At 59.6% G+C, this 14,450-nt stretch overlaps 1 protein-coding gene and 1 long non-coding RNA gene across 2 annotated transcripts; one reads left to right on the top strand and one right to left on the bottom strand.

Annotated features, from left to right (window-relative positions):
* Positions 1–711: 711 nt before the first annotated feature.
* Positions 712–3,023, bottom strand: LOC140848783 (uncharacterized). Its single transcript, XR_012129902.1, has 3 exons — positions 2,923–3,023; positions 1,556–1,640; positions 712–811 (listed from the first exon to the last, which is right to left on the bottom strand). It is a non-coding gene; the product is annotated as an uncharacterized lncRNA (long non-coding RNA).
* A 3,416-nt stretch (positions 3,024–6,439) lies between these two features.
* CBX8 (chromobox 8) lies at positions 6,440–9,106 on the top strand. Its single transcript, XM_017646317.3, has 5 exons — positions 6,440–6,616; positions 7,002–7,045; positions 7,228–7,293; positions 7,421–7,487; positions 7,928–9,106. The coding sequence occupies exons 1-5, from the start codon at positions 6,548–6,550 to the stop codon at positions 8,843–8,845; spliced, it is 1,164 nt and encodes a 387-aa protein (XP_017501806.1). The 5' UTR covers positions 6,440–6,547; the 3' UTR covers positions 8,846–9,106.
* Positions 9,107–14,450: the final 5,344 nt, after the last annotated feature.

Below are 14,450 nucleotides of genomic sequence, written 5' to 3'. Positions count from 1 at the left end.
GTGCTCCCGGCCTTCCTGAAGGGAAGCGTCCCGGGAGGAGACGGGAAGCACACGGACAGGGCCTGTTAACCGCGGGGCCAGTGCTCTCTCTGTGCAGATAGAATCCAGGGTCAAACTCTCCACCTGGGTCATCTTGAATCACAGGCTGCCGTTAATGGGTCGAGACAGAGGGGCCAGCGACAACGCAGCATCAGTCTGCGCGCCTTGGCATCCCAGGCCAGGGGGTGTGGTACAGAGGGCTCCAAGGCCTTAACCTCTCAGGCTGCTCTGGCCCTGCATCCCGCCGCCCTCCAATCTTCTCTCAGTGTCACTCTGCTGTGCCTAAGCCTTCCAGTATGAGCCTTTTCTATAGTGACGACGGAAATGGAGCTCTGGACCTACCCGTTCCCGGATCCCTTCCACCCCGCCAGACGGGCGCCGGGGCAGGGGCGCACCGTTCTGTCTCCTGCCCATATTGGAGCCAACTCCCCATGCACCCCTCCCCACAGCCCCGGTGTCCAGGGCGCCTCCAGGTTCCGGAGCCGAATTTCGGAAACTATAACAGGCAGCCTTCCCGGAGAGGATTTGGGGGACCCACCCCGCAGCGCATGCGTGCCGGCACCAGCGCTCTGCGCGTGCCCCTGCCTCTAGGCACAGCAGTGCGCTGTGCCTCCGCACTGCGAGGGGTCGCGAGTGCGTTTTGACCACGAACCTACCTGGTGGGAAGCGTCGCGGAGTAGACGCCCCAAAGGGGCGTGTCTAGACTGAGGCGCACACAGTTGGCTTCCCAGGGAGGGTCCGTGAGCACCCGGCTTCCAATTCGTGGGTGCCCCTTGTGGGAAGTTGGGACAACTCAGGATGACACTGGGTTCCCGGAGGAAAGTCACCCAAACCAGACCCGCTGGGTCCCATTAGCTCTATCTCGTCCCAGAACATCTATAATAGCTACAACTGTAACAGTAATAACATTTATTTAGCATTTGCCTGTATGTAACAGTGTGATATAGGTGACATCCCACTGAATATTGCATCCACCCTGTGGGGTAAGCATGTTAATATCGCCTTTTTTATATAGTTATAGGAGCTGAAGCAGAGTGGTTAGGAACTTGCACAAGGACACACAGCTAGTAAGGGGATCCTGGAACCCAAGTTTAGCCTTTGTGCTCTATGATGAAGGAAAATCAAAGACTCTCACCAACATCCAACTTCCAGTCAGGTCATCTGGGCCCCTAGATCCCCTCCCCTAACTCTGCCAGTCCAGTCTCATCTGTTTTGGCTAATGGCTCACAGCAGTATCCCTCCTTAGCGGAACCAAGTTGCCGATTCTGGCAATGAGACCCCTGGCTTCCTCTCTGGCCATTCCAGAGGCTCCATCAACCTTTCTTACCTTGAATTATTTTAAGCCCTGAAAGAACTGAAATGTCCAGAGGGACCAAAGTCCCTACTATGGAGTATTAGATTCAGACTTAGGACTTGTCATGCAATACCCTTGCTGTGTGGCCCTGGGCAAGTTACTTGGCCTCACTGTGCCTCAGTTCCATTGCCTTTAAAATGGGGTTAATGAAATTGATCTTACCTGGTTGTGAATTTTAATGGGATAATGCAGGTGCCAGACAACTGCTCAACAAATGTTGCTTGCCTCTGAGGGACCTTCATTCCTTCTGTGGAGGGGAAGGAAGGGAGCTTGTTTTCAATTCCTGTGATTTCAGGGGGCTGAAGTCCAGGGTTATATGGCTTCTAGAGAGTACGCAGGCTTGTGGGAAATTATGGTAACAGAACAGCCCCATCTTAACCTTTGCAGCTTGTTCTATTGTGTCTCCAACAAGGATGGTCTGAGAGTCTACTGGGAAGGAGAAAAATGACAGGGGCAGTAGGAACTTCTTGCTCCAGGGGATAACTAGAGGATGGAGCCCAGGCTAGACCTCAGCAGTCTCGCCTCCAGTCTCCGTACACTGGACACTGACCAGGCCCAGAACTTACGACCTTTTTGCAGGGCACTGCGTCACCCCTGTGGCTTCCCCATAGAGGCAATCAGGGTCCCACAGGTGCGGGGCCTGACTCAGCGTGGGTGAGGCAGAGCTGGAGGACACTGTTGGACTCTGGGGCTGCAGAAGGTAAGCCACTGGACTGTGGCTGCTGCACAGTCGGGCACACCTAGGAGCTCCAGGAGCTTACTTCACAGCTGTCCCTGCTGTCACACCCGAGGCAAACGGTTAGGTTCCAAATATGCCAGCTTCTGCAGCCAAGACCAGGCAGGTCTGACGACCGCCAAGCCTTGGAGTTGAAAAGCTCCCAAGGAATGAGCTGAGGCCCAGCCTCACCCTCAAGCTAGAGGACGCGCTGGGGCTTGCTGGTCTGGCTGGCGACCCAGGAGCCAAGTGCCTTGCCCCAGCTGCCCCTCCTCTTTCCTCCCCTTGTAGGACACCAGCCTCCTGCCTCCCTTCCTTTGGGGACTGAGAGCCAGCATAAGGCACAGGAGGCCTAAGGAGGCCCTGGGCAACCTCCAGGCTCAAATGAGGCAGAGGCGAAAAGCACAGAGTCTAGGCACCTTCCAGAGACTGGGGCTGAAGGCTCGGGCTGGCTCCCAAGTGTCAGGAGCAGGCTGGAGATCCTTTGTTGGGAAGAGAAGTCAGACCATGCGCCCAGGTCACCAAAATGAGTGCAGAATGGGCAAGAGACCTAGAGGTTCGGGAAGCAGGTGTCTGGAGGTGGGCGTGTGCCTGCATTTCTGTAAACAAAGAACCAGGGCAGCTCTTCTTGAGAGCCAGCAGTGGAGGGAAGGCTGCTAAGAGAATAGCTGACAATTTCCTTCATAAAAATGCGATCTGAGAGCATTTGATTTCCACTTTCACTCCCCCCTTGCCCCCCACCCTAACACACGCACTGTCTCCAAAGACACTCAAATTGCAGCCATATGGGGCTAAAGTAATAGGAAGCAGTTACCTTATTTACTGCAGAGGAGGCGCACTCGAACCTGACAGCCACAGCCCAGGACTACGGGGATTAAGAGCAGAGGGTTCTTGTTCTTTGAAACTTTGTTTTGTTTACTCCAGGGTTGCATGTGGTAAAAGCAATTACCCAACTCTGAAGGAGAAAATCAATTTTGTGGAGGTTGTGTGGAGGAAAGAAGGGGGTTGTGTAGCATTGAGAGATGGAGGAAGGGGGTTCAATAAGAAAGGTAGGGATTGGGGATCCTCCTTCCCTTGGTTTCTAATTCAATACCACCGCTGGCCAGTTTGAAATTACTGGTCCCTACTCTATGCCTCTACCATCCCCACGCTAGCTCCCTGTCCCAGCATGTACAGGCATCCTCAGTGCCCACCAGGGAGACCCCAGGTCTGGGTCCCACCTGATCACAAGCCCATTTCTCAGGCTGTGACTTGTCAGTCTCCAAACTCTCTCAGGGAGTTGAGGTCACTCTGTGACTCATTTCCCCAGTCTCTTCAGCCCTGCTCTCTCGAAGACTGCTGGCAATGGGCGCCAGGCACTGGTGAGACCTCCACCCCACCCCCGGGTTGGAGTTGCTTTCCTTTGCGGGAACTGAGTTTGCTGCCTGCTGCCGACAAGAACAGGGTTTGGTCTGATTGTTCTCAGATTACCCTATACTTCGAATTTCCTTTTGAGTCTAATTCTACTTTTGCTATGGGTTCTTCAGGAATCCCGACGTTTGCAAACTCAGACACCTCGCAAGCGATAATTTTGTTCAGAACAAGTGATTTCACCACCAGACAACAGGGAGAAAAATGCAGTGGGCAATCAACAAGAAACGACCCCAAACCCTAAATACCCATCCAGAGAAGAGGGCCATGCACAGTGGCGCCAGGGTTTTCATTACCCCCACTTCAAGCTTTGGAGGGGCATTTAGGCAAAGAAGAAAAAGAGAAAAAAAAAGAGGGAAGAAAGAAGGAGGGAAGGGAGGAAGGAAAAAAAAAAAGAAGAAGAGAAGCTTTCGGGACGGAGGCGCAGGGCTAACTTTCAGCGTGAAACTGAAACCATCGACCTCTGCACGCCTCTTGCAAACTCCGGGTCTGTGAAGACACCCAGCGCAAACACAACTCCCGGGGACAGGGCTCCAGAAACCCTATCTGGAGGTCTCCACCACTCACTGCCCGCGCAGGGGACGTTGCGAGGCGTGAGGCGGGGAGGGCGGGAGGCCAGGCGGGTCCGCTGCTCCCGCCACTTCGGGCAGGCGCCCTCCCTCCTGCCTCCAAGGTGGCCCTGGAGCCGGCCAAGGAGCTCTCGCGGCCGGTGAGCGGCTGGGGCAGCCGGGCAGTCGTCGCCCACGGCGAGCGGAGGACTCCAAGAGGGGGCGGGCGGGGCGTGCCCAGAGACCTGGGCCCAGGGCGGAGGGTGGGCTTTCTCTGGGCGGGGAAACCAGACACTTATAGGCAGCTGAGGCCGACTTTATTTTTACTGCCCAAACTGTTGGAAAGTATTTAAGCTTAAACAAAAACAGCTGTATCGCTGGCACCGGCCAACGAAACTATTTGTTACCGGGAATGACTTTTTATGATTAAGGACGCGGCCGTCGGCGGCCTCTCGCAGGCGGCCCGCGCGAGTCGCAGGGGCGATCTGGGCGTCGCCCACTCTCTGTTCGTTAAGCAAAACGCCTAGAGAGATGAGACTGTTCACTCAGCGCCCACCTTGTAAAGTTTGGCAGCAAGACCTCAAACTGCAAGCCCGCGTTTCCAGGGGCAGGGGCGGGGGCGGGGGCGGGAGGGAAGGTGGGCCTGGAGCTGCGCCTGTCCCGCGCGCCCACGATCGCGCCGAGCTCGCCGCCCGCCGCGCACCTAACTTTGGACAGGAGGCCAGTTTTCCGCTCTGGGCTTATTGCCCTTTGGAGTCAGACTCCCTGGCTCGCCTTCTCTCTCTCTTTTCTTTCTCTCACCCCATCTCTCGGCAAGGGAAAGCGCTTCCAGTCCAATTCATCGATGTTTTAACTAAATCGACGTTTTAACCAAGGAGTGGGTGCTGTGACTTGCAGCTTGGGCGGTAAGAGAAAAGGGTAGTGGAAAGCTGGGCCCAGACTTGGGCTTCTGTCCCCGCCGCCGCCCCAGCCACAGGTCACCTAGAGCTGAGCAACAGCGTGTGTGTGTGTGTGTGTGTGTGTGTGTGTGTGTGTGTGTGTGCACGCGCGCGTACACACGAGGGCTCCGCCGCTCGGCCGTCGCCCCCTTTCCTGGACCCCGCCATCTTCGCTCGTGAGCCCCTCTCCCTCAACCCCTGCCAGACCCCACGACGTCCATACCACTTCCCACTCCAAATTTTCTCGTGGAGTCTCTGCAGCGCACGTCGGGAAGAGCTAAGGACAGGAAGTGCGCGGCACAGACTCCGCAGGGGTCGGGGGGAGCGGACCGTGCCCCCAGCTTCAGGCCCCAAACCCCTGTCGAACTCCAGGCTCTGCCTTTGGGGGTTCTTCCTTGCCATCCCCCAACACACGCAGGCACGGAGCAGGGGGCAGCTGAGATGAGGCTGGCAACACTCCAGGTCGGGGCCTGGCCGGGAAGAGCAGCGCGTGCTGGTGTTAGGGGCAGGTGGCTGCAGCCATCAGGAACGGGTCGGGGGACAGTAAGAAGGAGACGCGCGACGTCCCTCACGGGGTTCCGGGACGCGGGTAGGCTAGGGAGGGAACAGCGGGTGCCCACTGGGTCTGCATTCAGCTTCTGAGCTAGAGAGATTGAGCCCAGCCCGGCTCTCAGGGCCCGGAGGGTGGCCGAGGGCAGGGCTGCGCGACAGGAGACCGAGACACAGGCACATTGATTTGTGAGCGGGATGGGGCTGGCTGTGGCGGGGGAGGCCGTTGCCATGGAGACCGAGGGTCGGTACACGACTCCGAGGGAGGGGTCCGGGAGGGGGAGCGGCGAGGAGGGGCGCGTTGCCGGTTCTTGGGGTTCGGGCGCGGCCCGCAGCTCCCCAGCACCTGTGCATTGTGCATTGTGCGGCGCGGGAGGCAGCGGGGGAGGGGAGGGCGCGAGTCTGGGCTGTGGGGGTGGGGCGGGCCGGGGTCTGCCGAGGGGGCGGGGCCTAGCTGACACCGCTGCGGGGGTCCCAGCGAGAGCTGCGGGGACGCTGAGCACCGGAGGGATAACTTGGCGGCGGGGGAGGGGCCCCGGTGAAGACAGACGGTGGACAGCCCCCTCGCCAAGCCCCGCAGACTGACAGCGGCTAGGCCCGCCCTTCTCATGGCGTCACTTCCGGCGGCGGCTCCCCACCCCCTCGAGCTTGGTCTCCGTAGTGGCCTCGGACTCCGCCCCCTGGCGATTGGAACGCGGGTCACGTAGCAACGCGGGGGAGAAAGGGAGAGGGGCGTGGCCCGTGGCTCCCCCAATGAGCACGCAGGGGAGCAGGCCCCGGCCGCTCGGCTTTAGCAACGACGTTAGCAACACGTGGGGCCGGAGGAAGCGCGGGGAGGGGTGGGGGAGAAGAGCGCGGGAGGGGGCAGGGAGGGAGCAAGCGCGCGGGAGGGGGAGGAGAACTGACGTCAGCGGGAGAGTATTATGGTCTGTTGTGCGCTGGCTGCTGCTTTTCTGCTCCTGGAAGCGGCCAAGGGGGGAAGCGGCGAGTCAACATGGAGCTTTCGGCGGTGGGGGAGCGGGTGTTCGCGGCCGAAGCCCTCCTGAAGCGGCGCATACGGAAAGTAGGTGCCCCCGGGCCTTGGGCCGAGGCCTGCCGAACCCTCCACTCCCGGCCCGGGTTCCCTCCCCCTGCTGCAGCCCTGCTTCCCTTCCCCCAGGTCCCAGCAGCGGCCGCGGCCGTGGCGGCGGCGGCGGCTCTGAGCCCTAGCGCTTTCCTTAGACTTGCAGCGATGCACAGATTGCATGGGTTGGGGGCGGGGTGGGGGTATGAATACCGGTGCATGCACTTTGTGCAGCGTTTCGTGCAGGGGGTGATGCAGCGGGCGCGTGCCATTCGCGATGGGGTTTCGCGCATTCATTTGGTGCATGCATTTTTTGCATGTATTTCTTGTGTTCTCGTCATGCATTTCTCCCCGTGCACACACGTTTTCCCCTTTGCATCCGCAGGGACGCATGGAATACCTCGTGAAATGGAAGGGCTGGTCGCAGAAGTAAGTAGGTTATATGCAGTTAATCCCAGACTGTTATTCGGGAGATTTCTTTCTTCCTCTTTTTTTCCTGTACATTGAAATACAATACAATGCAACAAGAAAAGTTTAGAGACAGATACACACACCCACTGCTCTTTCCCTGTTCCTGGGACTGACGCCCACTTCCTCCTGGTTCCTTCTAGGTACAGCACATGGGAACCCGAGGAAAACATCCTGGATGCCCGCCTGCTCGCAGCCTTTGAGGAAAGGTACAGGCCCTCCCAAGCCTCAGCTTCTCACTTAGGAACACGGAGGGTGGCTTCTGTCTAGCCTGGATTGTAGTCCCTCTGGGTTTCTTCATTCACACCCGCTTTTCTCCCTCCCCCCTTTCTCCAGGGAACGAGAGATGGAGCTCTATGGCCCCAAAAAGCGGGGACCCAAACCCAAAACCTTCCTCCTCAAGGTAGGATGGCAGTGTCCAATGGTGGGCAGCAGTGTTGCTGTGTCAGTCTGTGGGAAGGGGTCCCTGAGGGCTTGTGAACCAGTGGGGTGTCCACACACTTCGCCTATTTTAATCTAGGAGGAAATCCTCAGACGGGCTGTCACCTGGTAAGTGACAGTACTAAGGAGTGTCTTGGGGGGAGGGGCTTAGCCCACTAGAATATCCCGCCTCCCAGCCCATCCACATACACAAACACATGTGTGCTTACAGCAAATGGCTGCTTGCAGACAAATCCTCTACCCTTTTCCCCAGACTGTCACCCCTAAACCTCACCCCTACCCGTATAGAAATTCCAAGGCATCCGAGGGCGAAGCAGGGAGGCCCTGGCTGGAGGAGAGGTTCAGGGAGGGGTGGGCAGGGCCCTCCCTGGTCGGCTCTTGATTCCGCCTTCTCTCCTGCAGGCCCAGGCAAAGGCAAAGGCCAAAACTTACGAGTTTCGAAGTGATTCGGCACGGGGCATCCGGATCCCCTATCCTGGCCGCTCACCCCAGGACCTGGCCTCTACTTCCCGGGCCCGGGAGGGTCTTCGGAACATGGGTCTGTCCCCACCAGGAAGCAGCGGGAGCACCGGCGGCACCTGCCGAGTGGAGCCCCCTCGGGACCGGGACCGGGACCGGGACCGCGAGCGGGAGCGGGACCGGGAGCGCGAGAGGGAGAGAGAACGCGAGAGGGACCGGGAGCGGGAGCGGGGCGCCAACCGCACAGAGGACAAGACCAGCTCCCCCGGCGACAGCTCCAAGAAGCGAGGCCCCAAGCCCCGGAAGGAGCTCCTGGACTCCTCGCAGAGGCCCTTGGGAGAACCCGGCGATGGCCTCGGAGATTACCTCAAGGGCAGGAAGCTGGACGACACCCCTTCCGGGACAGGAAAGTTCCCCGCTGGCCACAGCGTGATCCAGCTGGCCCGAAGGCAGGATTCGGACCTTGCCCAGTGCGGAGTGGCCAGCCCTAGCCCTGCTGAGGCCACGGGCAAGCTGGCCGTGGACACCTTTCCAGCCAGGGTCATAAAGCACAGGGCCACCTTCTTGGAGGCCAAAGGGCAGGGTACCCTGGACCCTGGTGGCCCCCGCGTCCGGCATGGCTCTGGCACCCCCGGCCCTGTGGGGAGCTTGTATCGGGACATGGGGGCCCAGGGCGGAAGGCCCTCCCTCATCGCCAGGATCCCAGTGGCCAGAATCCTGGGGGACCCGGAGGAGGAATCCTGGAGTCCCTCTCTGACCAACCTGGAGAAGGTGGTGGTCACCGATGTGACCTCAAACTTTTTAACCGTCACCATTAAGGAAAGTAACACGGACCAAGGCTTTTTTAAAGAGAAAAGATAATTGCTGGGTGGGGGATCCCAGGACGAGAGAGCAGGAGAGAGAGAGAGCAAGAGAGAGAGAGCGCAAACTTGGCATAATGCTTTTGATTTCTGGGTGGGGGGCGACCTTCTGGCTGGCTGTCCCTACCTTCACACACCCCGGCCCCTTCATCCCTCCCTCCACCCCCTCAGTTTTGGTTGGAAAGATTATCTCTAGAGTTATATTTTCTATTAGATGTAAATATGTTATTTAAGAAAAAATATCTAAATATATATATTTCAACTCTTGAAGTTGTTTTATTTAAACAAGGAAAGAGAGAGACTCAGTGTGGATTAGTTGGGAGCAGACAGGCTGAGTCCGGGCAGGGCGGGCCCCGCAGCCACCCAGGGCAGTTGGAAGGTCGGGGACCTGGGTACAAGGCCTCTGATGGTGTCTGGAGGGGCTCCGCCTGCCCACCTCACCCCTCCTCCCTTTTCCCACAGCCCCTTGGCAGACCCTTCGAACCAAGGCAGGACCTGGATTTTTTCTCTCTCCCCATTGGCCAGCCAGGCCAACAAAAGGTTGGCTCCCCAATCAGGAAAAGAGGGGGTGGGGTCAGTCCTTTTTTCTTTTTTTCTTTTTTTCTTTTAAGATTAAGAAGTCCGTTTTTTTGGGAAAAGTATTAACTTGAATAACTTCTTTGTGATGTTGAAGGTCAAAAGTTGCGGGCGGGTGGGTGGGGCGCAGCGGATTCCCCCCCACCCAGGACCTCAGCAGGAAATGCACTTTATGGAGATGTGTGTGTTACACACGCAGGTCAGATGTGTGTATGTAATGTGGATAAAATCTCCCAGTTCCCTCGATTCCTTTCCTTACTCCACAGAAAGAAAAGAAATCCAGCGAATCTGTTTACATTCCCGAAATGCCAGGATAAATTGGGAAGATTGCATGTCAGTGCCCGGAGTTTGAGACAGTCGTTGTTTTACAAGAAAAGCGTTTGGGGGTGGACTTTTCTTTTTCGCGTTTCTCTAGCTTCGCCGAGAGAAGAGACAGTGGCCCCCGCCCCCCAGGAAGAGTCGGACTAGCCGCCCTCCCCCAGGGAGGGCGGGCCGCCAGCTCTCGGACGGACGAGCGGCCAGACGGGCCCACCCTGCGAGACCCACGGGGGGCGGCGCGGCGGCGCGGCTGGGAGCGGGGGCTTCGCACCCAGGCCCTGGTCGCGGCCTGGCTGGCCCGCGGGCAGGATCTGGGCTCGGGGCACAGAGCCGGGCAGGATCGCAGCCGGCAGCTCAGGCGGGCGAGGGGAAGGAGGGGCGAGGTGAGGTTTTCAGCCAAGAATGCGCATCAGAATTTTTGCTTTTTCCTTTTTTTTCCCCCTTCTTAAAAGCAAAAGCTATAATTTATAGGCCTTTTCGATTCGCGGAGTGTTCTCTATTTGAACTCCACGTTCAAACTCCGCCAAAGCGGGAGGGAGGAGCGGGAGTTGCAGAGGAGACGCCGCGGCGGGGGAAGCCGTGCGCGGCGGAGGGTCCCGGGACGCCCCCGCCCCGCGACCACGCTGCGCCCCAAGGACGCAGAACGCGCACCCCTCTTGACTCGAAAGCACAAATCTGCCCCCCCCCCCACCCGCGTCCTTTCGAGGACCGATCCTGCGGACTCGCCGCCCTCCCCCGCCCTTAAAGGGCCAGCGAAGATCCAACTTCCCACCGCTGGTCGAGGGGAGGGCGCGCGGGCCCCGAGCGCTGGAGGAAGCACAGACCGCGGGCCCGCGAGGGGCGCCTCTCCGCGGGGGGTGCAGGGCGGGACCCCCAGCTCACCCTCCTCCGCCTGCCGGTGTTCCCACCTTCCGCTCGGCAGCTCCCTCTCTCCGCCAGACTTTCTTGCGTTTAAAGAAAGGGTAAAGAAGAGGGAAACAGTGTACTGCGAGATTGTTTTTGAATAACAAGTTGAGACTATAAAGAGAAGCCCCTGGAATGGGAATTTTTATCTGCTCACATTTGTAAAACTGGTATTTTAGACTTTGTATAAAGAAGCGCCGTTGACCGACCTGTATCTATTTAAATGTCGACGCTATTTTCAGATGAAACTTCATTGAAAGGACAAGTCTGTTACGGAGTGGACGGCACCTCACTCCGGGACACGTGTCTTTACCTCGCTGCCCGCTTCCCTCCGTCCCTTCTATGTCCCTTCCTCAGGGCTGGTCTCGCCCCTTCCCGACCCTCCTCGCCAGCCTGGTTTTGCCCCCACCCTCCCTCCACCCCGCCCCTCTGTCCCGCAGTCTGTCCGTGGTCGTGCGTGTGTCTCTTTCGCTCCTCTTGCGACGCTGACCTGGGGGGTGGGGTGGGCAGGGGCCGCGTGGCCGGGAATCTGCGACCGCGCGGGATGTGCGCGTGTTAGGTTTATTTAATTCTAAGATTTGTACAAATCTCGAATCGATCTCCGCCTCAGCTCGAGAGTGAAGCTTCGGTACCTATCTTATGCGGTCGTGAATGTCTGTATCCAATACAGCTTTTTATGTGTTTAAATATATACTTTGTAAATAGAGAAGTGTGTCGATTTTATTCGTCCCCCATCCCCTCCCAGGCAGAGGGAAGTGGCTCCGCAAGAGGAGAGGACCCCTCCCTCCTCTCTCCTTGCCCACCCCAGACCCCCAGTCTCGCCCCTGGGGCCGGGGAGGATTCCCCCTGCAAAGGCCCTTCCCCAACCGAGGGAACTCCGACTGGGGGCAGGGCTCTCCTTAGCCTCCCGGGGTCCGGGGGCGGAGGTGGCCTTCCTCACCTACCGGCGGCAGTTCTCTGGGACTCGGGCAGAACTTGGGCATCCGGGAGTATGGGCGCGACCTCCGGGCTCCCCTTTCTTCTGGCGCGGCTCCCGCTGCTGTCCCCACCCCCAGGCTCTACATCGCTGGCCCTGAGGCCCGGACGCCTCGCAGCCGTGCTCCCCGGCCGTTCCAGGCTTGCTCCCCAGGTCTGTCGTGGGACCCGCCCCCAGACCCACCAGACTGGCCAGCTCCCCGAAATGCAGCGCCTCGCGCCTATTGATTGAGGAATTGAATTCGCGGGCATTGCTAGGCAACTGGCTGCTCCGAGCCGGCGCAGAGCGCGCTGATGTGATTAGTGAGCCCGGAGCGGCCGCAGCACAGCCGCGCACCACCCAGCCGCCCCGCCTTGCCAGCCCCACAGCCTCTCGGTCCCCGGGCTGGGGGGCAGAAACCCCAGTGCTGGGTGAGGCGCGGTCGGGGAAGAGCGCAGCACAGAGCCGGGGTCGGGGCTCCGAGCCCTTTCTGGATGCGGACTTTGCAGCAGTGGGGGGCGGGGGCGTGAAGCTGGCACAAGAGCGCCGCCTTTGAGACCCCCAAGGCGGCCATCGCATTGACCCCACTTCCACTCCCATAGCCCCCGCGGACGCTGCCCCGCGGAGAAGCCGGGGTCTAGGGGCACTGGCGGAGCCCGCAGGGAGGGGCGTGGGTACGCGTTGCTCCGCGCATCTCCAGCTCTTGGCCAACGAGTCGGTGACCCAGCCCTTGGTGGAACCCTACCCGCCTCCTCCCGCCAGTTCTGTGATCTGTGGAGGCAGGGAGCGGCCCTGCGCCCCGGAGCGGGGCAGCGGGTCACGGAGCGTGGGGTGCCCTTCAGACGTGAGGGCCCTGCTCCTGGCGCGGGCAGAGTCGGGGGTGGAGGGTGGAATGGGGCGGCCTGGGGAGGTCGCCGCGGGCGGCCAGCCCCCAAGCCGTGGCCCTGCCGCTCCGCGCGACTCCCTCCCGGGTCCGCTCCGGTGTGTTGGGGCAGCGGCGTGGGCTCACGCCTAGGGACATGACGGGGGAGGGGGCGCCGACTCTGCCCTCTGGTTCCCGTTGGCTGGCCACTACCAACCTCTGCTTTGCCCAGGAACTTGTTCCACGGGTTCCGTTCTCTGGGTAGACTCCCCGGTGAAGGGACCGGGTGTGGAGGCCTGGGCCCGCGGTGACGTCTCGGGGCCCAGCTGGTTGCCCCGCGTCGCTCGCGCAGGGGCGGCTCGTGCGGCCGCCTCGAGCGCGTAGGCTGGCCCCGCAAACACACGGTGGAACTGGAGTCTTTATGGCTCTGCGGAAGGCGTCGGGGTGGATCTCATCCCTTTGATCCTTGCCGAGGCCCTGTGCGCAGCAGGAGACCCGACGGCGAGCAGGCCTGCCGCGGCGGCACTTCGGGCGGCTCATACTCAGATTTCCTCTTCTCATCAAAAAGTCCTCCAGGCCCGAATGGGGCCGAGATGGGGGCAGCTCCCTGCTTGGCGGGGCTCCACGGCGTCCAGCCTTGGGCGCCTGTTCACAGGAAAAGAAGATAAGGGCTGGGTCCGACGCTCTCTTTCTGAGACTCCAGAAACGGAGGCTGCTGGGAACACGTCGGAGCAGTGAAGGTGCGAGCCGTGCATTTCGGTTCCCCGGGGCAGCTCGGAGCCCCAGGTGAATGTCTCACCTCCCATCGCGTCCCAAGTGCCAGCGGCCCGAACTTCGCGGGACGCGCGCGCCCTCTAGAGGCGATGGCCTCAGTCCCACTTCCTGGCTCCCACCCTCTCCAGGAGCGAGCAGTGCAGCCGCAGGGAGAGCCTCATCTCCTCACTCTAAACCATGCTGCAGGGGGTCACCGTGGGCACCCCTTCTGCGCCTTCTCTGCGGCCAGACCTTCCAGCCGCGAGGGTGGAGGTGGCCAGGTGGTGGCATTCACAGTCACGGGAGCCATGCATGTACCAGGCACCCTGGGACTGGACTGGGTGGCATGGGGCTGAGCTTCAAGGAGGCCGTGGGCCAGGCCCTCTGGCAGTGTTTGGCCCCTTGGCAGCCCAGCCCATTTTTCTGGGACGGCAGTAGATTAGGCCATCAGATCAGCAGCGCAGAAACTAACAAAGGCTAGTGTGGGTCCAGGCCAGCCCCCCTCTGGGCAAGGCCCTGCACAACGAGCTGCTTCAAAAGCTGCTGGCCGGGACCTGCTCCACTAGCCCGCTTTTCCCGGCCCTTTCCACCCCTTTGTGCCACTTTCAAAAAGCCAGAGCACAGGACGGCTAGGGTCGTCCCTGGCCATCTTCTCCAAAACAGCTCTAGCTTCCCTAGGTGCAACACAAGACATCAGCAGCTCTCCCTTCAAGAAACTGATTTCAGATTTGCAGGCCTTTTTTGGAGGGGGTAGGGCTGGGGGTAGTCATTCCACGTGCAGTGGGAACTCCTCCTGAACTAAAATATTCAGGCCTTTGGTCCAACGAGCCTTTCAGCAGCTGGAGGTGGACATCTAGGCCAGGTTCTCTTCACTTCAAACGGAGCCTGCTTTTCCCTGGAAGCTGTGATCTATGAATGCACTCCTGCCGAGGGTAAGGCAAGCCTTAAAGGACCAGGGAATGTTACATAATAGGCACATCCTCTCTCATGGGCCATGGGGTTAGGGTAGCACCATCTACCGACTTAAATCTTCTCGCGCTCCATAGCAACTTCCCTGGCATTTCATTGTTGTCCTTCTCAAGGGTTACCACGTGGGCATTCAAGAGGTTGAGCAGCTTTCCAACAGTATCTTTGCAAGTTTGGGGGTGTTGGAAGATTTTGTTTTGTTAATGTAAAGTGTCAGCTTCTAGGAGAGATCTCAATTCATTGGATATAGCAGCATCCCTGGGCAGAGGCCAC

The sequence above is a fragment of the Manis javanica genome, chromosome 4 (genome assembly GCF_040802235.1).
Source record: "Manis javanica isolate MJ-LG chromosome 4, MJ_LKY, whole genome shotgun sequence".
Classification (NCBI taxonomy): Eukaryota; Metazoa; Chordata; class Mammalia; order Pholidota; family Manidae; genus Manis; species Manis javanica.
Note: the sequence above shows the minus strand (reverse complement) of the source record. Positions and strands in the feature narration are given on the sequence as shown.

Excerpts from the sequence above, each read along its gene's own strand:
- CBX8 (XM_017646317.3), top strand. The coding sequence starts at position 6,548 with ATGGAGCTTTCGGCGGTGGGGGAGCGGGTGTTCGCGGCCGAAGCCCTC. Across the intron at positions 7,046-7,227 it reads TGGAAGGGCTGGTCGCAGAA|GTACAGCACATGGGAACCCG; the intron begins GTAAGTAGGTTA and ends GGTTCCTTCTAG. Across the intron at positions 7,294-7,420 it reads CTCGCAGCCTTTGAGGAAAG|GGAACGAGAGATGGAGCTCT; the intron begins GTACAGGCCCTC and ends CCCTTTCTCCAG.